At 39.7% G+C, this 22,078-nt stretch overlaps 1 protein-coding gene across 2 annotated transcripts in view; it reads right to left on the reverse strand.

Moving 5' to 3' along the window:
* Positions 1-315: 315 nt before the first annotated feature.
* LOC105918478 (forkhead box protein J3) overlaps positions 316-22,078 on the reverse strand; it is an 84,600-nt gene continuing 62,837 nt past the window's right edge. The window contains exons 6-12 of one of the 2 annotated variants that reach the window (XM_036136221.1): positions 21,799-21,957; positions 15,549-15,762; positions 12,326-12,562; positions 7,286-7,387; positions 2,789-3,040; positions 1,757-1,858; positions 316-572 (exon numbers count right to left, since the gene is read on the reverse strand). In XM_036136221.1, coding sequence (XP_035992114.1) covers positions 451-572; positions 1,757-1,858; positions 2,789-3,040; positions 7,286-7,387; positions 12,326-12,562; positions 15,549-15,762; positions 21,799-21,957 — 1,188 coding nt within the window. In that variant the 3' untranslated portion in view covers positions 316-450. The remainder of the gene's footprint in view (positions 573-1,756; positions 1,859-2,788; positions 3,041-7,285; positions 7,388-12,325; positions 12,563-15,548; positions 15,763-21,798; positions 21,958-22,078) is intronic. The other variant, XM_036136224.1, reaches the window with a different exon arrangement.

Below are 22,078 nucleotides of genomic sequence, written 5' to 3' on the forward strand. Positions count from 1 at the left end.
GAGAAATGTGATACTCATATGCACCGATCCGCTGCAGGTTTAGAGCTTTCTGTTCGTGTCTTTCAGCAGTGGGGAAACGCATCAGAGAAAGATAAAAAAAAAAAAAAAAAAAAAGAAACCTTACAGAGGATTTGACAACACTTTGGCGTCCTGTAACTCTTCAAACCTTGTGTTCACATATTGGCACGGCCCAAAAAAAATAAAATAAAAGTCTGTTCTGTATTTTTTTCTGATTGTCTTTGACCCATCAGACACTTGCTCTAGAAAAAAAAGGCCAACAAGATTTTAGAAAATTACTTTCCATTTTTTTCTCTCTCTCTCTCTCTCTCTCTCTTTTGGATTGTCGTCCGTTTCTTCTCTTCGGTGAACAGAGGAGGTTGTCCGCTACAAGACTCGCATCAGTATTGTTCCGCTCGGTCTCGTCTCTCTTACTTTGACTCACACTTCGGTTTAGACAATGGAGTCCCAGTCGAAGTCGTCCTGGATGTCGTCGGCGGCGAGCATGCGTCTCACCTGAAAGTGTCCCGGCGGCAGAGCGTGCTGCTGCTGCTGGCTCAGTTGCCTGTGATGACCTGTGTGTGAGGGGGATAAAAAAGGACCCAAATGTCAGTAACTCAGTACAACTTGTGCCAGTGGGGATTTGGTTTAAAGATGCCACATGAAGCTGGTTCCACAGTAGGGGCTTTTCCACAGTAGAAAAATGTATATATTTATAAAAAAGGTACAGGAAAATACTGTCAGCGTGGTCTTTAATCAATATTATTACAAAGATTAAAAATTATTACGCTATCTCTCACATGCTAATGTCCATTTACAAACCTTTAACTTCCTAGGGAGCGATTGGTGCATTCACATAATTGCTCGGTATTTTTTCTGTAAACTGACTGGCATCTGTCTTTCGGGGCTTGAACATTTGAATTTCATCAAATGCTATGTGCACACTTTTTAGCTTCTCCAGGAGTGCTGATTGGTACATTCAACTTGAACATTTGTATCTGAATATACTATTTCTATTAACAGCTGTAGAGTATTTCCCCTCCTTCTGATAAGTCTTTCTCTTCTGCTGTACAGCTTCACTTTAAATGTTACTTTCTTTTCATAGTAAGTTTTTGCATTTTTGAGGTTCTCCTCTAGGATTGCTCATTCTTTGTTTTTTTCCATGCATGTCTTTGATTTGTATCTCTGAGGTATATTTGCATTCTGGACCAAATATTTCACTATGATTACATGATGACATTAAAGACTCTTGATTATTTGATGTTTAACTCGATGCAAAGTGATAATACTTATATATTTTGTACATTTTCTGTGGCCTTTTTAGACCTAATTCTGACAAAAGGTAGCATTCTTAATAACACAACAATTAGGACAAAGAAAGTTTTAGCCGAAAGAGGGAGGCCTTCTCACATCAGAACCTATTAATCTATATTTATAAGTTTAGTGACTCTCGGTCAATTTGTCACTTTTGCCAATTAATACTTCCATTTCACATCCACCTGTTGCCATTTTGTCCTCTCCTTCTTGTTCATAACATAACCACTTTTTTCCGTGTACTTAACCTTTGTATGCCTGACTGAGCAGTTTTCATTTGTTTGTCTTATAGAACAGACAGGAAGATGGCTTTTTTTAACAAAAGCGTGACAGAAAGTGTTCATTTTACCTTCTTTACGTATGTTTCCAAAAAGCCACCACTTCACACTTTATTGCATTCTTACGCCTTTAACAAACGTTTCCCTCGGCCCGTTGGAAGAGTCACCTGTCATGCTGGGAGTCGTGTTGCTCATCGGAGGCATGTGAGGGTACCCTGGTGGGCCCATCAGAGAAGAAATGTTCTGTCTCGAGTCCATGTACATGTTCCCTGTGAGGGAACAGACAAAAGGGCAATGACTAACTGTCAGATTAGTGTACCAACTTTCACACTTTTGTCTTTGCAGAACACAAGCTGTTACCGCGCATTTCGCACACACAACTGCATTGCCATCTTATGCTGGATAAATACAAGACCAAAGAATGTTCCCTTCAGCTCCACATCCCTGCTAGAGTTACTTTGAGCACAGAGACGGGCGCTACACCTGATGCGCACGGTTAGGGGTTGAAATTAAATAGGAGATTCAAGTATTGTAATGATTAGAGGCAGATTTTTACTAAGGTTTGATGGTACAACTCTTTTTTATATCATCTTTCTGCTCATTTAAAAAAGACACATAAAACATGCTTTAGCTGGTGGAAACATTCACGTGCGTCAACCGAACATTAATATTCAAATGGAGGTCTTCCTTTAGGTTTTTTCTTTTTTTTTCTTCTCTTTCTTAGAGACTGGACTTTCAGATAGTATGTATGTACCATACCGCACCAAATTGATTTATAAAGCACTTTAAAAAAACAGCCACAGATGAAACAAGGTCTTAAACGTAGCCGTAAGCTACAAACATATATTAAAAAAAACAAGAATGCTTAAACATAGCAAAAGATTAAACCCGATAAAACCAAGGTCAGAACTTATGTCTCTCTGGCGTTAAAGGCCGAAGAATAAAAATAGCTTTGTGGAAACCTAAAGAAAATAGCGGATAAAACTTCTTTTGTCCTCTGCATATTCACTTTTCACGCATCTTTGGCGCACTCTGGTCAAGTTGCTGTCATAGCTGTACAAGATGTTTTGCACATGTATCTATATCTCTTTCTGATTCTCATCTTACTTTCATATTTCTACATTCTCCACAACTTTCTTCATATCCCCAAGCTCCTTTTTTTCCCCCCGTTATTTATCTGTGGTTTTGTGTGGACCAACCTGTTCCGATGTGTTGGTTGTGTTGGCCGTGCTGATTGTGGTGACTGGGCTTTGGGTGCATGGGGGGAGGGTGCTGTGTGGCTGATGGTGCTGCTGGGTGTTGGACCTGAGGTTGTGGGTGGGTTGCGCTCTGAGGGGGGATGACCCCGGTGGCTGCGAAGAACTGGTTGACTGAGGAGCAAAGGTCAGCCATCTGCGTGGCATCGAGGGTCCAGTTGTTGAGCTCAGCCTGCCTCATGCTCTCCTTCAGACCTGATGGACAGGACAGACGAGAACAGACTGTGATGACCTAAACACTGGAGTACCGCAGGGCTGGTGATCAGCCTAGTCCTATTCGCCCTACGCACACAAAGCATCTATCAATCCCTAGGAAACAGTAGTTAATGTTTGTTGGAGAACACAACTGTGGTGCGATTCATCAGTAAAAAAAAAAAATTTGCCAAGGCGAGGCAAATTTAATTTTGTAGCACATTTCAGTACAAAGACAATGCAAAGTGCTTTACATGATTAAAATATAGGAAAATAAAACAGAATAAAAGCAAGTTGGAATAAAATGTACAAACAAAATAAAACAAGGGAAAATAGAAACTCAAAGCAAATATTAAAAACAGTTAGACTACAAACTTAAATAAATGTTTCAGTAAAACACTTTAACTAGAACAGTCAAAGGCAATCCTAAACAAATATGTTTTTAATCTTGATTTAAAAGAACTCAGGCTATCAGAACATTTACAGTTTTCTGGAAGTTTGTTCCAGATAAGCGGAGCATAGGAACTAAATGCTGCTTCTCCGTGTTTGGTTCTGGTTCTAGGTATGTGGAGTAGACTGGAGCCAGAAGACCTTAGTGGTCTGGAGGGTTGATACACTGATAACAAGTCTGTGATGTATTTAGGTGCTGAGCCATTCAGGGATTTATAGACTAACAGAAGGATTTTAAAGTCTATTCTCTGAGATACAGGGAGCCAGTGGAAGGACTTTAGAACTGGGGTGATGTGCTCTACTTTCTTAGTCTTAGTGAGGATGCGGGCAGCAGCGTTCTGGATCAGCTGCAGCTGTCTGGATCAGCTGTTTTTAGGCAGACCTGTGAAAACACCGTTGCAGTAATCAAGTAGACTAAAAATAAACGCATGGATTAGTTTTTCCAGATCCTGCTGAGACATCAGTCCTTTAATCCTAGAAATGTTCTTCAGGTGATAGAAAGCCGACCTTGTAACTGTCTTTAGATGCTTTTGGAGGTTCAGGTCTGAGTCCATCACTACACCCAGATTTCCGGCCTAGTGGTTCCTAGCTGAAGCGACTGAAGCTGTGTGCCAACCTTTGATCTCTTCTCTATTAGTCAGAAAATAATTACTTCAGTTTTGGACCCCTTATAGGTCCAACATCTGCATAGGGGCTTTCAGACAATAATCTAGTCCCAAATGCTTAACAAAAGAGGGGATGTTGTTGTAGCCCCAACTCTTCATCATTTGGGCAGGAACCTACCTATCTGATATTAACTTCACTTAGATTTTAAACATCGCCAGACTAGTGATGAGAGCCCAGCTGAGGATTTTCTTCCTGAGAACACTGAAATGGGCTGCCTTATAGATAACAAAAAAACCTGCTCCAGGTGCTTAAAACTGGCCAGAGCGTTGTAGGGGCCCCACTTCCTACACTCGCTGCGTATGGGTAGACCACCTGCAGGAGAAGAAGTCTACCTCTGTGCCATCGGAGCACGCCCAGGCCTTATTACTAATGATAGGATTTCATCAACATCTTTTTAGCATCTCTTGATGATTAACCTGGATTTTGGTTATTTTTTGCTTTCTGCTTAGGTGTGAGTTTCCTCCTGAACAGAAGATCTCTGCTGGAGTGTCGCTGACTGATGCTGACCTGTTCCCTGTCGGCTCATCGGTGACTTGGTGGCGTTCTTAAGGAGCAGCAGAGCGATTACTCCTCGCCTGATGGTCAACTATTGTTGGTAACCCGGTCACCAGTTAGGTTTAGACTAATCCTGCTTTCTGGAAACTTACCTTTGTGCTCTCCTTGTGCTCTCAGGTTGCCGTTTACTCCATCTGTTCTGGATTCTCCCATCACTCCACTGAACCTGTCATTCCTGGATTCACCGAGCTCCATGGTCGCTCACCGCTCCCATTTTTTGCCAACTTACCTTGCCAGCTCCCACTCCAACGCTTCAGTCAGTACACCCTCTGGATCCTAGCTCATCCACAGACATCTCTGGATATCTCTGTATTTTTTCGCAGTACTCCTCCAGCGTGCTGTGACAGCCATCCTAACAGTAAGCCCCAAGCTGTCTCAGTCCTGCCTGAGAGAATCTTTATTTTCCTCCTGGTTTTCTCTAACGATTGTATCCCTCCTATGGATGCCTCAGAAGATCATTACCAGAAACTCCTGAAGTCACTGATTATTCCCGAACTTTTTTTTTTGTCCTTTGTATGATTCTGCATGTGGGTCAGAAAGCTACCGCAAACCATGACAATGACATCTTGATTTTTTTTTCCAGAAATCTGAAATAATACCAAATATATGTGAGACAAATGCATCAGGGGGCTCTTAGAAATCTGCCCTTTTGTCAAGGCAGAGAAGTTTGAGCTCAACAAGTTGATAACCTTCTTAGACTTTGTTTTTTTGGGATCTGGAGAGTCTAATCCAACATTGCCAGCTGGAGGAATCAGAACCAGGATGGGGTCCCGCAGCTTGTCTCTGCATACCTTCATCTGTCCACTGCCAGGTAATTCATTAGGCTTATTTATCTAACTTCTGATGTCCTCCAGGTTCTAGACTCCATTGTTACTTTTGGTGACCTTTACTCAAGAAAATTAATCTCGAGTTTGTCTCAGCATCTTCCATCCATGCCAGAAATAGAAGTTCTCACAGACCCCCCTCCTCCAGTCTCTCCCTGTTCCCAGTCGCCAATGGTCCCATTATGCCGTAGATTTTGTTACTGGTCACCTGGCTTCCACAGTCAAAACTGTTATCCTCACCATAATAAACAAACTTTTCTAAAGTTTGCCATCTTATAGCCCTTTCAAAATTGCCCCCAGCTGCCGACACTGCCAAGTTACTCCATCATGTTTTCAGACTTCATGACATTGCCACCGAGATCGTTTCCAATAGAGGTTCCCAGTTCAGAGTTCAAGTTTGGAAGGACGTCTGTTGGTGAAAAATCACAACTTTCTTCTGGTTTTCTCTCATAAATCAATGGCTAATGTGGGAGGTGGGGGGTTATGCTTTCATACCTCTAGGACTCCCTGATCACTGTCTGCTTCGTCTCATTCCAAATAACAGACAAACCCTCTAAGCCTGTAGTTAGGACTATTGGGAAATGGACCGATGAGTCAAAGCAGATGCTACCAGCGTGCTTTAACTGCACAGACTGGAGGGAGTCTGAAGCTTCATCCACTGACCAAAATACATTGACTGACACTTTTTGTCAGGACATGTTTGTGCAGAGCAAGACCAGAGCTGAGCAGTGAGAGACTGCCCAGCTACTTACCACATGCTCACCTGCCTGCCCACTCCCCCCCAGTCAAACTATGTGGGGGGTTTTTTCTTCACCTCCCAGGACTTCCTCGTTCATTGCCAAGAGCGAGATCTTCTTTCCCTCGCTTGATTCATTATCTGTATTTCAACTCAGAGAAGAACTCCTCATCTCTCCTCCCCAGTGTCAGAGACGGATCCTCACCGGGAGCCAAGAACACCTGAAATCTCTCAAATAGTTTCCAATGAAGCAGTTAAACCTTTATGCTGTGTCCGTAATTGTTGCCCGCGCTAGAGTCTTAAAACAAACATGACACTGAGCCACCCACCTCTCATCGAGCGACTGTTGACAAGTCCACATAAAACAGAACAAGAGCTAAACCTATAGCCTGTGATTTTTCTGTTTCAGAATATATACACGCACAAAAGGAAATGCAGTCTAATACTTTAACCCCCCCAGTCAAATTTAATCACCTTGTGGTGACTGCAGAACAGAGGCTCTGTCCCTGATCCTTGGAAGCACGCCGCTGACAGTGAAGGATTGCGTTACGGCAGTGTGAGGGAGGTCAAGCCTGGCAGAAACAGAGAGCAGGCGGCAGCCCGTGTGTCGCAGGGCCGGCCTTTTTCATCCGTCCTGCGTGGATGTTTGTTGGCTTTGTGCACTGACCGTGATAACAGGCTGTTACTGAGCTGGAACCTAATTGGATTATTCACATTATACAATTGAGAGGGGGCTGAGGGTGGGTGTGAGACAGCCTGTGAGTGCATGTCTGTGTGTGAGAGCTGTGGCAAAAACAAGTGGCAACCTCACCGATGCAGGATAATGACTTTTATTAAGCCAGTAGTATAAATACGCTGGTTATTATTACGCTGTGCCTGAAGGGTGAAGGTACATAAAAAGGTGGAAACATAATGGCCTAATCAAAGTAACTGAAAATGTTTTGAATAGCGAACATTTGTATAATTCTTTTTTGAAATCGCATTAACCTCAGATATGTCGGTGTGTTTGTGTGTTACCTTGAAATGGGGAGAGATCCACATCAGCCCAGTTATAGCTGGTTGCGATGCGGCAGCTCTCTTTCAGCCAGTCCAGGTTTGGGTACCAGTCGGATGACATGCCTTACACAAAGCCAGCAAAAAATATAAACCTTTAACCACATTTCACCATTGTTGGATGAAGCCTAATGTGCAGTGTTTTAAATGCTCCACCTCTGAGCGCAGAGCTTAGGAGAGGCACTGGAAGATGTTAATTTTCTGCTTCTGTTGTCGGCCTTTTCCATCACAAAATATTACTTCTATGCTCCAACTTGATTACAGTATTAATTAACCTGAACGACAGACTGCCACGCGTAAACATAGGTGATAGACTGTAAGGCAAGAATGGAAAATCTTTAAAAAAAAATGACGTTCTACTGAGATTGGTTGTTTTAATGCTTTCTTTTAAAAAGTAGGTTTTAAATTAAGGTTTCCAGTGATGCTGGCACACTCGAGGTCATGTTTAACTATCTGACTTCAAGTTAATGACTAATTCATCTGCTCAAGTTTTAAGCAAATTAAATACTTTTACATGCGAACCTTCAGTATATGCAAGCATATTTGTGCGTCTTGTTTCTGTTCAAGCTGGGGTAATGCACCTTTAATACAGTTGAGTAATTAAAGGTGCATTTCAGTAATAGCAAAACCAGCAGATAGAATTCCAACGCATACCCACATAGAAAAATACATACTCTGCAAAACCTGCAAAATCAGGTAACGATGTATGTATGTATGTATGTATGTATGTATGTATGTATGTATGTATGGATGGATGGATGGATGGATGGATGGATGGATGGATGGATGGATGGATGGATGGATGGATGGATGGATGGATGGATGGATGGATGGATGGTCAGCTGTACAACAGGACATGAACATGTCCAATCATTTAAAAGTGGACAAACAGTAGATAAAAGTAGAAAAGCAGGACGGTCTGTTTGTTATATGAAAATTATATTTTATAAGGTAAATTTTAATGTATCTGAAATTAGTCTGTCAGAGTCTCACTTATCTAGGTCAATTAAATCTTAAAATTGGAGCCAAAATAACCTCTATTTTAGATGAACTCATTCCTGTGGCATTAATAAAAAACTACCCCAGTCAATATTGTAAACAGCCACAAGGTGGGATGTGTTCACACAGAAAGACTTTAGCTAAAAAAAATATGAAAATGAGAATAGAAAAGGAGAATATTTTTACTACCATCATACTCCAACTAAATAGCAGTACGTTTCTGGTCCATGTATAGCAGACAGTGGATGCTTTCATTCATCCGTGGCTGGAGTAAAGGGAGAAACTAACCAGGATAAAATAATGTCTGAAAAGTCTTACTGCTGCCCAGAGAGCTCTGTTGCAGAGAGACAAAGAAGAAGAAGAGAAAAAAAAAACTAGACCGGAAAGATGAGTAAGAAAATCCTTGAAAAAAAAATACTGTTTGTGAAAGCCCAGCTACACAATATGAAATGCAGTACTACAGGGACCTCATAGTGGGGGAAAAAATATCATAAATGCAATAATTCTGTGCAGAGACAATTTTGTGTCTGGTGAATTGCTTTACAACAGTGTGGCTTTGGGAAGTAGATGATGTAGAATCACTTTGTTCAAACAGAGAGAGAAAGAAAACTATACTTTAGCTGTTTTTTTTTCAAAATAAGGTAAAAGTCCTACTCATGGAATGTCTTCTACAGCGTCTTGCAAAAGCATTAATACCACATACTATTTCACATTGATTTGAAACCAGAAAATTCAATGTATTTTATTGCCATTTTAAATGAAACTCTAAAAGATTTGTGTTATAGCTGCAGTCTTTGCGGCAATGTTTCTACCAGCTTTGAAAGTCTAGATACATTTTTGCCCATGGTTCTTTGCCGAATAGCTCAAGATCAGTCTAATTGGATGGAGCGTATCTGAAAAGATCCTTTTTTTCAAGGTCAGCTGAAAGACAAACCACTGCTCCAGTGGCTTTTGCAGCTTATCACAGGTTTTCCTACAAGATTACCGTGGGTTTGGCTCCATCCACCTTTCTGTCCAGCCTCAACAGCTTCCCCTGTCCCTGCTGAAGAAAAACCTTCCCACACCATGATGCTGCTGTCATCGTGTTTCACGATCACGGCTACATGATTTCTTTCAAAGTTTTGGAGCAATCTGACCAGAGCGCCGTCTTCACAACGTTTCCTCTGCAAGGCTGACGGCTGACTGCAAACAGGACTTCTTCCATTCAACAATAACTTTTTATTCAACAATGATTTTTTTTTTATGCTACTCCTCCATAAATGCCAGATTTATAGAGTGCACAATCCTCTTCTTTGTGCTCCTCCATGACCCTGGGCACAAATCAAGAACGACTGGCTACTTGGCCCCCATCTCTTCTAGATGTTTATCCACATAATTAAACAACATCCATAAGTTCATATGGTTTCAATATAATCCTAACTTACAGTAAAAGTATTCAGACATCTAAGGCCTTAACAAAACAGCTATATTCATACCGAGATGAAATTACAAAAAATGTGTACTTTTTCCCTAACTATGTTTACTTCTGTGAGAGTTAAGAATAATTCATTCTTCTTAACTTCTTCGTCCACTCTATGGCACGCTCAAGCGCAGAGTTGACGCAGTTTTCCGAATCTGTACCTGCCCACTAGAGTCTGCTAAGGGTCTCTGCAGACGTCAACGTCCAGCCCAGACTGTTGTGTCTGTGTTGGATGTGTGCGCCGACAGGGACAGTAATAACCCCAGTCACAAGGTGGCGCCAAACACGCAGCAGATGAAGAAAACAGCCGGTCAGATCACAGGAGGAAGAAAAACTACAAAGATGCTTGCTTTAAAAAAAAAAATAAAGATAAATGTTCTATTCTTTTCAACGTTTGAAAAATTCTGCTCACCTGCTGATGAGAAATTCTATTTATTTTTTATTTCACCTTCATTAAAGCAGATAAAAACCTCAGCGAGAGTAACGCCTCTTTCAAGCGGGGCCTGGCAGGACAGCAGCTCTACACTATAGCTACAATGTTTACTCTAACTTTTCAATTCATTTCTTCTTTTCTTGTGAGCGGACCTTGTTAAAACCACAACGTTACCATCCGCTAAGACGCTGTAGTGAAGACTGTGTGCATTTTTGAGTGGAACTCATATTTTAAAAAGTAAATTGTTCAGATACAAAAAGCATGGCTGAGGGCGCATGCTGTTCTATGAGTTACAGGCGGAGAGCGTACATGGACACGCAGAGGTAGGTTTTGCCTTTATAGACAGCGGAAAACAAATACCTGCAACAGACTTATTTTTTAAATTTAAAAAAAAAATGATCCTGTGACGAACTGGCACCCTGTTGAAACAACCCACAGCGTTAGGGTGGCTACATCAATCCTATCAGTCCTGCAATAACCCCAAATTCACAGGATCATAACTGAAGTTTCACACTTTTTTAATGACGTTGTATATTTAAAGCACTTCACCAAGATGTAGAATGTAGTTGAAAGGAAGTGGAGTTCTTTTTATATATATTTTTTATTTATAATGCCCTCCTGGGTTGTTCTTCATGTCTTATTTGATAAGGTCATGCAACTACCAGGTATGATTTCTTTTTCTGTTAAAAACAGCTGGTAAAGTTATCAGAAAGGAGTGATAAAATTATAAAGAAGAAGAATCTCAACCGATTTAAAAATACTCGGCAATAGTTTTATAAGAAAAATTAGTAAAAAAAGAAAAACTAACATTAATAGATTTGCCTTAAACGCTTCAGTATAATTAAAATCAGGGAATCTGACGTTTGGACCTCTTTAATGAGTGGCAGATGGTACCTTTCTCATTTAAACTATGAATATCTAAAACTTGCTGGTTTTTAAAACATTTGACTTTATTTTATTTTAGTTTAGTTTATAAAAAGCCCTAGAAGGCAAGCAGAATAAAAGTGAGTTACCTCCAATTCAGGCAGAGCAATTGATTTCTGAGACTTGCACATGCCTTAGCTTAGCTGCTGCTGTACTATCATGTACATTGCATGTTATCCCTTATTGTTCAGTAAATAGGCAAGTAATTCTACACTGTTTGAATGCAGTTTAACTTGAATATTTCATCTTTTTTACCCGAGTATGCCATATTATCAATAACTGTGCAATACTTACTCAGGTATGTATTTTTACTTTTTTATATTAGGCTTTCTAATAAGCTTCCTGATAGGCTCTGTTGCTTTATAACTAACTTTAGATTTGTTTAGCTTGTTTTCTTCATTACTAAAAAGTGTGTGTCACTCTGTGTCTTTGCCAGTGTCACGCCTGTATTTCCCCCACTATGGGACAGTAAAGGAATTTCTTATCTTAAATATTTTAGCTAAATAAATCAAATGCAAAATACAAGACATCCACTAATGTAGATGTCAAAACACACTCCCATTGTATTTAAGAGCGGAGAAACTGGACTGTTCTGTAGTAAATCGATCGGGATTCTTTCCGTTCTTGGAGCATAAATTAAAACTAAGCACATTGGCACATGTAATATCAATTTGAAAACTTGTTTAAGAACACTATAAAACAACTCATTGCTCTAGCTCTCAGACATTTCCTTGCGTTTTCCACCAAACAGCCCTAAAATATTGATTATTTTCACATTTATTATTTAAAAACTAATCATTTACAAGCACCAATGTTAAATTACATAAACAAGGGTGGGATGGATTAATGATCTTACATGAATGTGCTAAAGTCAGCACATATATCAGTGGCGCTATGCCACATTTGACTTAAGGACACTTCCTCATTACTCCGTTAGTGAATCCTTAAGGTATCATCCAGCTTCCTAGTTTACACTTGAGAGCTTCATTGCTTAGAGTCAACTGTGGCATATTTGAGAGGATTTTCTTTTTTTGTCATTTCCAGTCAAATCAGACAATTTCACTGTCAAATAGTGGAGTCTAATTGTTGCGTTTTCTCTCTTTCTGCTTTTCTGTCAAACAATTTATGTATTTATTTATCTGTTGTCACACTATGTCATCTTTCACAACTAGAAAACAATAACACGGACCTGGAGCCTGAACGGCATGGCTCTGGTGCGAGAGAGAGGGGTGCTGCTGGTGCTGGCCGTGCGGCCCGTGCACCTGGTGCCGGTGAGGGGACAGGTGAGGGTGGTGGGCGTGGTGCGACGTATGGCCGTGGTTGTGTTGGTGGTGGTGACCAACGCTGCCTCCTGCACTGGGAGAGTGTTGGTAAGAGCAGGCTGTCCGGGTCTGCTGGCTGGAGTCGTTTGGCATGCTCATCAGACCTGTTGAGATCAAGAGAAAAATTATTTATTGTCACGATTAAACTCCACCCTCGCCTTTCATCCAGCTAAAATCATGCATCAGACTGAAACATACAGTGCCCTGATTTCTAAAGAAGTTGCTATTTGTACTAGATTCCATTGTTGAGTATCAGATTAAACAGGGTTCATTACACATATGTGTTTGTAACGCAAAAAGATTAGAACGTTTTCAAGGCTGATTAATACTTTTTTGTGAGACTCTAATATATATATATATATATATATATATATATATATATATATATATATATATATATATATATATATATATATATAAACAGCCAAGGCTCTTTGAAGAAGGGAAAAAGTTTTTACTTCTTCTCAAGACAACAGTTTTCTTTTCAGACTTTAAATATAGACGGTATAGTACAGTGCAACCCATAACAGCATAATGAGGTCAGGCCAGTGGCTCTCTGGATGCTCCTGCTGATAATCTCCTGCCAGCATGCACAGCTTTCCACGTCATCTTATTGACTGATCTGGGTGCAGTTCTCGGCTGAGATTCCTACAAAAAGCAGCCACTGAAAAACTAAATTGGCTTGTTTATTGGTGCATTTTGAGAAGGCTTTTCAGTTGCCTTGGATGTCCTCATGTTACTTTTAGAACTATTATTTTCTCTATAATAATAATAATAATAATAATAATAATAATAATAATAATAATAATAATAATAATAACAATTTTTAGTCAAAGAAACCATTCAGAAATTCTAAATAAAAAATAAACAATCTATGTGAAGAAGAGGCTGACTCAGGACACTGGTCCGTGAACGTGGAGCTACTTTCATTTCTGTCAGATGTTTTTAAAACCTAGTACAGCTTCTACTTTTTTATCTGTAGTTTTCCAGCATATCACCCGGTTGCAGAAATAAGCTGCAAAGTGATGTAAACAAAAAGAAGAAAAATAAAAGATTGTAATTTAGAGCCCAACCAAGTCTACTTAAAATGATTCCATTTCTGTAAGTGAATTTTTATAGCTGCTTTAAACGGCTTCAACTTGCAAGTGCTTTTTTTTTTTTTTTTTTTTTTTTTTAAGAACAGTTTCTTTATTGTGTGTTGGTTCAAAGCTTTCTGCAATTCCATCACCAGATTCTGTTATTGTTACCTTGGAGAATTTGGGCCACACACTTGAAAAAGTATTCACACCAGGTGCGGTTTAGCACAAGCAGCTCTTTATTGTGAAAAGGAAAATAAAAGATGAATTGCTTAAACACAATTTTTTTTCACAAATATAAATCAGAAAAGTTTGTTATTCATTTGTAGTCAGCCCCTCTTTAGCCAGATACACATGAATAAAATATTGCTCAGTATATACTGTTGATTCAAACTCAATAAATCCAGCTGTTCTGTGATTGCCTGAACTGGTTTGTTAGAGGACATCAGTGAACATAAAGACTGTGGACATGGCAGTGTTGCCTATAATGAGAAATTGGGCAGGACAGCATTAATCAGAGAAACAGCCAGGAGACCCACAGTAACTCTGGAGAAGGTGCAGAGATCCACAAATCAGGTGGGAGTATGTCTCACCTGGATAATTAGTTATACACTATAAATCTGGTCTTTATGGAAGAGTGCCAAAAAAGTTCATTGTTCAAAGGAAGCTGGAAGAAGTACCATGTAACATGTTGAGGAAGGGTCTCTGCTCAGATGAGAACAAGATTAAAATGTCTGACCAAAATACAAATAGCCACGTGTGGAGGAAAACTAACCCCGCATATCACCATGAAAGCCTTGAAACATGGTGGTGGCAGCATCATGCTGCGGGGATAGTTTTCTTTAGTGGGGTCAGGAAAGGTGGACAGAGTTTGAAATCATAATTTACTGTATCTTCCTTCTACTTTACAAATGTTCGTTATCTTGCTTTTGTCTGTCCAATAAGATTCAACACAAAATACAGAAATGTTTACGCTTGTAATGCAACAAAAACGCGAAAAAGTTCAATGGGTTTAAATACGGAAAAGATCTGAAAGTAAAAGTTCAATTTTGATAAAAAAAAAATAGTGACTGTTTAAGAAGTTTGCAGGTTTGTTCAATTTATCAATAAAGTTGCTTTTTGAAGTCGTTTTTTTTTTTGTTTTTTTACTCAACAGTAAATAAGCCACATATGGTTTGTTGTACTTGTTGACACACTGAACTTCTAGAAGAAAGAAAAACAGAGTCTCTATGGTTCTGCTGACTTCCTGAACGCATTTCAGTTAATGCGTCTCCCAAACCATTTTGGCTCACCTTAGTTCTCAAATTCTGGACTGTAGCCATGCTTTGCCATCTACTCTTATGGTTGTTGTCTTATTTATGTGAATATGTGATCATGCCTGACCACAGACTGATAGGGACCCTTTCAGACGGGATCCGAGTTCATGAACCTCCATCAATTCAAAATTCCTGAAATTGTGCAGGGAAAACCAAGTAAGAGGAGAAAGGAAGGAAGATGGTGGTGATGGGGGTTGAGGGTTGTGGGGGGGGGGGGGTCTAACAGGGAGCCTTGTGACCTGAAAGCTTCAGGAAGCAATTAGTGCGATGCTTCACAAACTTTAGAACCAATCTAATTAGCTCCTATCAAAGCTGCAGAACTCCTTCCTCTGCTCTGCTAAAGATGTGTTTTCCTCCTGTTGAATTAATTGCCTTTACTCGTTTGACTGTGCGTGCCTTAAAATGCAGATATGCGGAACAACATATTGTTTGTTTATTTAAATACAACAGAGTAGGAGTAGCGAGCGGTGGAGGTTAATACCGAAACGCCCGGATGAAAGCAACGTTAAATTGTCTGAATTTCAATGTGAGTTTATGCGTGCCAGTTAATTATGTGCATGAGGGCTGACAGAGGTTTACAATTGTTTTTTTTCTGCTCTCTCTCTCTCAACACACACACACACACACACACACACACACGGTATTGTGTATAGTTGGACAGGCTGGCATCAACAACCCACAGAGAGGGTGACACCCACCTTGTTGTGAAAACGACTGCTCAAAGACACACTTGTATAGACTGCGGAAAGAAGCGCTCAGGTCCTCGAAATCTGAGAAACAGAGCTGCTTGTCCAGCGATTCGGGGACAGGTAAACCGTACTGGGGCTGTGGGGGAGGAGGGGGTGGAGGTGGAGGCTGGCCCGACTGCTGAAGGCTCAGGGACTGGGAGGAAGGCTCCGAGTGACTGCTCACCTGTGGAAAGATGAAAGAAGACGTCAACTTAGCGCTCTAAAAAAAAGGGAGGCGGGTACAAAAATATGGATATAATACGTTTTTAAAGACTGGCATAATTTTCTGAGTCGGATCAGATTTTGTGCTACTGAAGTGATGCAAAAAAAAAGACTGTTGTTGTGGGTGGAGGGAAAAAACACAGGCTCTTTCAGAAAAGAAATGCATTGTACTGTAAGGTTACTCTGGCTTTGACGGACTACAGACACAAAGCCTTGACGGTTCAGTAAAATGGAGCTTTAAGTGATTTTTTTCCCCCCCTGGAACCTTAAATTATAAGTGACCAAGTCCCTCGCAAGCAGGTAAATGGTAGTTGATAATAATAATAACGATAATAACCATGCTAACACACTGAACCAGTTTCCATTTTTCAATGGTACCATAGGATGACTTTTCTAATAACTTGCTGTAACAAAAAAGAAAATAAATAAATAAATAAATAAATAAATAAATAAATATATATATATACATATCATCCATCCATCCATCCATTTATGAATGAAGGGTCACAGGGGGGCTAGTGCCTATCTCCAACATGCATTGGATACCACTCCAATAATAATAATAATGATACCAACAACAACAATATTAATATATTTGTCACAATAGTAGTAATAATAATAAACGTATATTATAAAACATCATTGTGATGATTAAACATTTATCATTTACGTTTATTTAATCCTACCAATTACATTTGCATATCTACTTTTCGTATTTCCTTGATTTATTATTTGTAACTCAATAGTTAGCAACAGTAATGAACCGTTTTTCCACACATTACACGTCGGAGCTGTGTTCAGCATTGTTGCCTCACTATATGATCATTTTTCATGACACTGGTCACTTCAAATCTCCGTTAGGTGTGATTGTTTGCGGGTTCTGTCCTTCGTGTCTTAGTGTTGTCCTACGATGGACTGATGCCTCTTGTCCTATGAATGTTGAAACAGGCTGGTTATCCACCACTAGCTACCCATCGTTGGATTAGTATTACACACACCATGTTACGGCTGACTAAACTGCTCCTGTTTTAGGTCAGTTGAGATATTTAAAATTAAAGTTATTTCCGTCTGCTAGATGGAAGAATAATTAGACACATACCCAAGCAGATATCAAATGGCCAACCCCCTCCCCTTCATTCACAGAGGGCAACAAGTTGGAAATAAACTTTGTTTGATAGTATCCGCCCATTTCACTTATCGGACTGATACGATATGTTAAAAAGTGACCAGCACTTGCTGATACTGATGTTAATGCCCATATATCATGCATCCTTTGTTACCTCTCTGCACAGGGTTTCCAGCAAAACATGAGCATAATTTTAGATACTGAATTTCAATTTTAACTTTGCCTTTTATCCAAACATGCACAATAGATAGACCACAGCAAAGAAATTTACAGAATTCAGGATTTCTGCTGCTCGGGCAAACCAGAATATTTTCTTTTGATTAACTGCAATATATGTTTATTTCAAATAGCAATTTTGCTGTGAACTTCCTGAACAATCACTGAGGTGCACATGTATATGCCCGAAACTTAAATTGCATCACAATTTCTGTTGTTCACCAGATCATGTAGGTGAGGTTTCGTTGCCCTTTTTACTGGGAGAGATGCGGTGCAAAACCCAAATGTTAAACTAATTAAAATATCCAATTCTTTTCAAAATAATAAAAGGAAAAAAAAAATGACATCTGAATGTGCCTTGCAAATGTCCTTTTATAACTTGTTTTTAATTCTGCCGCTCAGGATGACAATCAAACCAAATTCAATTCCACTAAATGAAAACGCAAACCAATCATTCAGCTTGCTACATAAACACAAGAACTAAGCCCAGTGCTTCCAATTTTTCCTCCTCATTTTCTGACTGCAGCTCGTCTTCCTCCATCCTCAATCATCTCATCCCAGCTGTCATCCTCCTCACCATCCAGCCGGTGAACACAAGCAATTTGCTGTGATCAGTGTGCCTCTGCCAATATGAGCCAACTTTCCATGACGCCATCACCCACACGTCTACCTGCACTCTGGAAATGGAAGCATCTCGGCATACTCAGCTGGTGTGTGTGAGATCTCTGGCAATGATGCCACCGGTAATCACTGTCAGTCAGGAGGATGTCACCTGCACCAGGTAATGAGACAGAACTAACCCTGATCCTCCGCAGACTAGGTCTGAAAGGATGGAGGAGGAGGAGGAAGGTGAGGGGTGGTCGAGGTGATCAAGGAAAAAGGAAAACAAAAGATGGCCTGCAGAAATAGGAGGTTAACGAGATGAGATTGCGCTGACCTTTGCTAATGCAGGTGGGAGGTAGCGGGAGAAAAGTGATTGATGGTAAAAAGGTGAGCAGCTGTTGCTAAAAAGAAGCAATAAAGAGCAGTGGTGTTTCTTCTCGGCTGTAAACGTGGATCAAATGTTGTCGAACAGAAGATCCTTTAACTGCCGCTACTATATTTAACTGGACAGATGGAAAGAGTGGACCACCTCCCTCTGTTGCTGCAATATAGAGTAAAAGAACCAACTAAAAATTTAAATTCTGCATATCATAAATAAATTAAATATATTATTATAACAAAAACATAAGCTTTCATCATGCTCCTACAATATTCCCCTGAAAGTACTAACTTAAATTTAAACTATATAACTGAAGAGCTCAAGGAAGACCTGTTAAAAAGTGCAAGTTTAGGGCCAATATGTATTTTCTTTTCATCATTTCCTGACTTTTCATATCCTGAAGATCAACACGCATTATTCTGTCTCACTTTTGTTTTTTTTGGGGGGGGGGTTGTTTTGTTTTTTATTCTCTCTCACTTAATTGCCATGTTCTCTTGCCTTTCCCATTTTGAAGAGTGTCTAAAAGAAACGGGCCTCTGTGGAAAAGAAGGAAGTCACAAAATATTACTCAAAATTGCCAACAACTGCATAGGACCCTGAAGTTGTAAATCATGTGATGATTTGTGTTATGCACTGTGAGAACTGAACTTCATACTGGCATTCTGGGGGAAAAAATTATTGTATATATATATATATATATATATATATATATATATATATATATATATATATATATATATATATATATATATATATAACTAAAAAATATCCTTATGTGAGCATTTCTTTGTTTACGTCTGGAGAACAAAATTATGACATCCTAGAGAGTTAAAGATGGCAGTAAGCACTATACCTTAACATTTAAATAATGAATAATAACTATTTTTTTAGCACAAATTTAAATGCAAATATTTTAACCTTCATTTACAAAAAAGATGAAAAGCAATGTAAAAATCGACCATCCCCCGATTTACTGAAAATTGCCAGTTTTAACCTCAAACTCAAACCTCAGTGATATACGTCCTGTCGCACTTCCTCATTATGTTCTTATGGCTAAATAACATTTCAAATGTTGTATAATCCGTATAAATTGATTAACTGAAATTGGTGTACACAATTTCTAGAGCTTGGAAAAATCTGAAAAAAATAAACCCCAAACAAAACATTCCTGTTTTGTTTGGGGTTTATTTTTCCCTTCATAGCAGCACCGAGTAGCTTTTAGCCACTAGGGGGCGTTGTACCTATAACTTCTAGGTTTAGTGCCCGTGAAGGCCACTGGCAACAGTGCGCAGTCGTAAAATTAAAGTTTCCCTCTATGTTTTGGATTCTGATAGCAGACCCATCTGGATCAGAAGGTTGAGAAGTCAAGTCACTTATAAAGCCAAGGCCACATTCACCCCCTCTAGATTAAATCCTACATCAGAGAGCCAAAACTAAGTCTGATCAGGTGTCATATCTGTTTTGTTGTTACGGTACTCTGAGCTCAGACTGGCGTAACCATTCTGTTGCTGAATGAATCCGATCCTCTACAGTTACATGGGTGAGTTTTTGAGAAGGGCAGCCCACAGGACACATCGATATGTGCCAAGCGCAGTATATTGACCTAAAAAAAAATTTAATATACTGCATCTCAAATGAATATTATTAACTTCTTGGGTCAAAACTTACACGGTGCAGCTTTAAGTCGCCGTACATCAATGGTATATTTACACATATAGTAGTTTCTTTGTGGTATTCTGCAAGATATCCTATCCTCTCCATTTAAACATTATCTTGTAAGTTTTTAGCAGGCCAGCTTTGGTATCGATAGCTAAAGAGAGTAATGGTGTAGGCGAACCTGATCAGTAATGTAGTGTTATTAACCCACACAGAGGAAAAATAAACAATTTTAGTGCACTTTAAACCAATCTGACAGTTTTTAAGACTTGATTCAACTGGTATCTATCATAAGCCATTACCATAATATATCTGCTTTTTTTAAATTGATATACAATATATAAAAATAGCTTAAACGTCAAGTGAGCTTTATTGAAACACTTGATTTGTGGTAGTATGACCCCACACTGCTGTTCACAGTGTTGAATTAAAATAAATGTCAGATTGTTTTAGAAGGTTATAGAGCTTTTTGGTCAGAGACATCATCTATTGGATGTAAATAGACTGAAATGGTAAATGGACTGAATTTATAAAGCACCTTTCTGGTCATACTGAACAGTCAAAGCGCTTTACACTGGCACTACTTTCACCCAATCGCACCCACTAGCGCACACACATTCATACGCCGATATGCAGATCGGTAGGCAATTTGGGCTTAGGTGCTTTGCCCAGGGGCACTTCGACATGTGACAGGAGGAAGCAGGAACTTTTCAGACTCCAAGATGACTACTCCTCCCACTGAGCCATAGTTGCCCCCCCCAAGATGTCTGAAAGGTTTCGGTATTGAGAAGGAAAAAAAAGCCATAAAACACATCTTTCTTTGCTTGCAGAATGTCTGCTTCTTTTTCTGTTGCCCGTGTTTTCAAAATGGGTCAAATCTAGAGGGGTCAGGCACCATTTAAATGCATCAGAGACGACACAGGTAAACTTTTTTTTTTTAACCACCTGCTGTTTTACTTTTGCATGACAGGAGCGAGCCTCCTTCAAAGCATCCTGTTATTTCTCACAGATTCAAAATTTATTTTGTTGTGTTCAGCCCTGAGGGGTGCGGCGAGGCTGCACGAACACCACTGGTAGTCTGCTGCAAAACAAAAACTCAATTTACAGGGTAAATAATAAGTGCCTATGATGGCTGCATTCAACAAGACAATGCATTGCTGCTGAAAGGACGGAATGATACGTGTTCATTTTTCATTTTTTCAACTTAAATTAACTTAAATTACCTACTCACTCTTTAACTTAGCATGTCTAAATTATAAGGCCTCTAAAAACCTCTAAAAGCGGTTTATTTAAGCAATCACCACACTGCTAAAAGGGAACTAAAAGTAAGTAAAGTTTTCTTAAAATTAGTATATTTAGTATATGTTTTGAGCAGCTAAATAAGACTATTTGCCAATGGGATTAGTATTTTTACCCCTAAAATAAGATAATTAGATATCCAGCACGTGAAATAAGATGATGGAGATGAAATGTTCTTATTTTAAGTGCAGAACTCTTATTCCATTGGCAAATAGACTTATTTAGCTGCTCGAATCATGGAAAAATACACTAATTTCAAGAAAATTTTACCTACTTTTAGTTCCATTTTTGCAGTGGCTAAAAGCGAATGAAAATTAAAGACTGTCTTCGTATGTCCAGAAAATGGATTCGCCTTCAAACCTGAACGTTATACACAACGTGAGAGTTTCGGCACTGAGCCGCAGATCCAGTGCGCGCGTCGTTAGCCGGTTCCCACCTCCACAGCTGCTAAAGGTGCCGCAGACACCTTCAGCACCCACTGAATCACCCAGATGATGTCAGAATCGGGACATGGATCAGAACACATGGGAGAAGCTGGTTCAGAGCCGGTCGCTTAAAATTCACCAGAGGACAATGATGAAAAACTCGACGAGAGGTGAGAGGAAAGTGTTGGCCCAGCTAAGGCATCCTTTTAATAAGACACACTCTGCGACAGGCAGACGTCCCCCCCCCCTGCAACACCCCTAACACTCGCAGCCATAACAAAGACAGGCTCTTACTGGTGTGTAGCTGTGCACGTTGCTGCCGCTGCTGACAGCAGGGTTCACGCTGTTAAGGCTGACAGACGCCAAACTCTGCTCTGAAAGACTGTTGCTCAGGCTGCCACCCAGACTCCCAGGACTCTCACCGCCTTCTGCTTCAGGGTTGTACAGCGCTACCTACGCACACAAACACAACAGGGTTTGATCTTCTTCACTCCTTTCACTTTATTTAGGTTTGGCAATTTATCATCAGACGAGGGGGAAAGTAATAAACGTAACATGGTTTGTATTTACTTCC

This window comes from Fundulus heteroclitus, chromosome 1 (assembly GCF_011125445.2).
Source record: "Fundulus heteroclitus isolate FHET01 chromosome 1, MU-UCD_Fhet_4.1, whole genome shotgun sequence".
Taxonomy (NCBI): Eukaryota; Metazoa; Chordata; class Actinopteri; order Cyprinodontiformes; family Fundulidae; genus Fundulus; species Fundulus heteroclitus.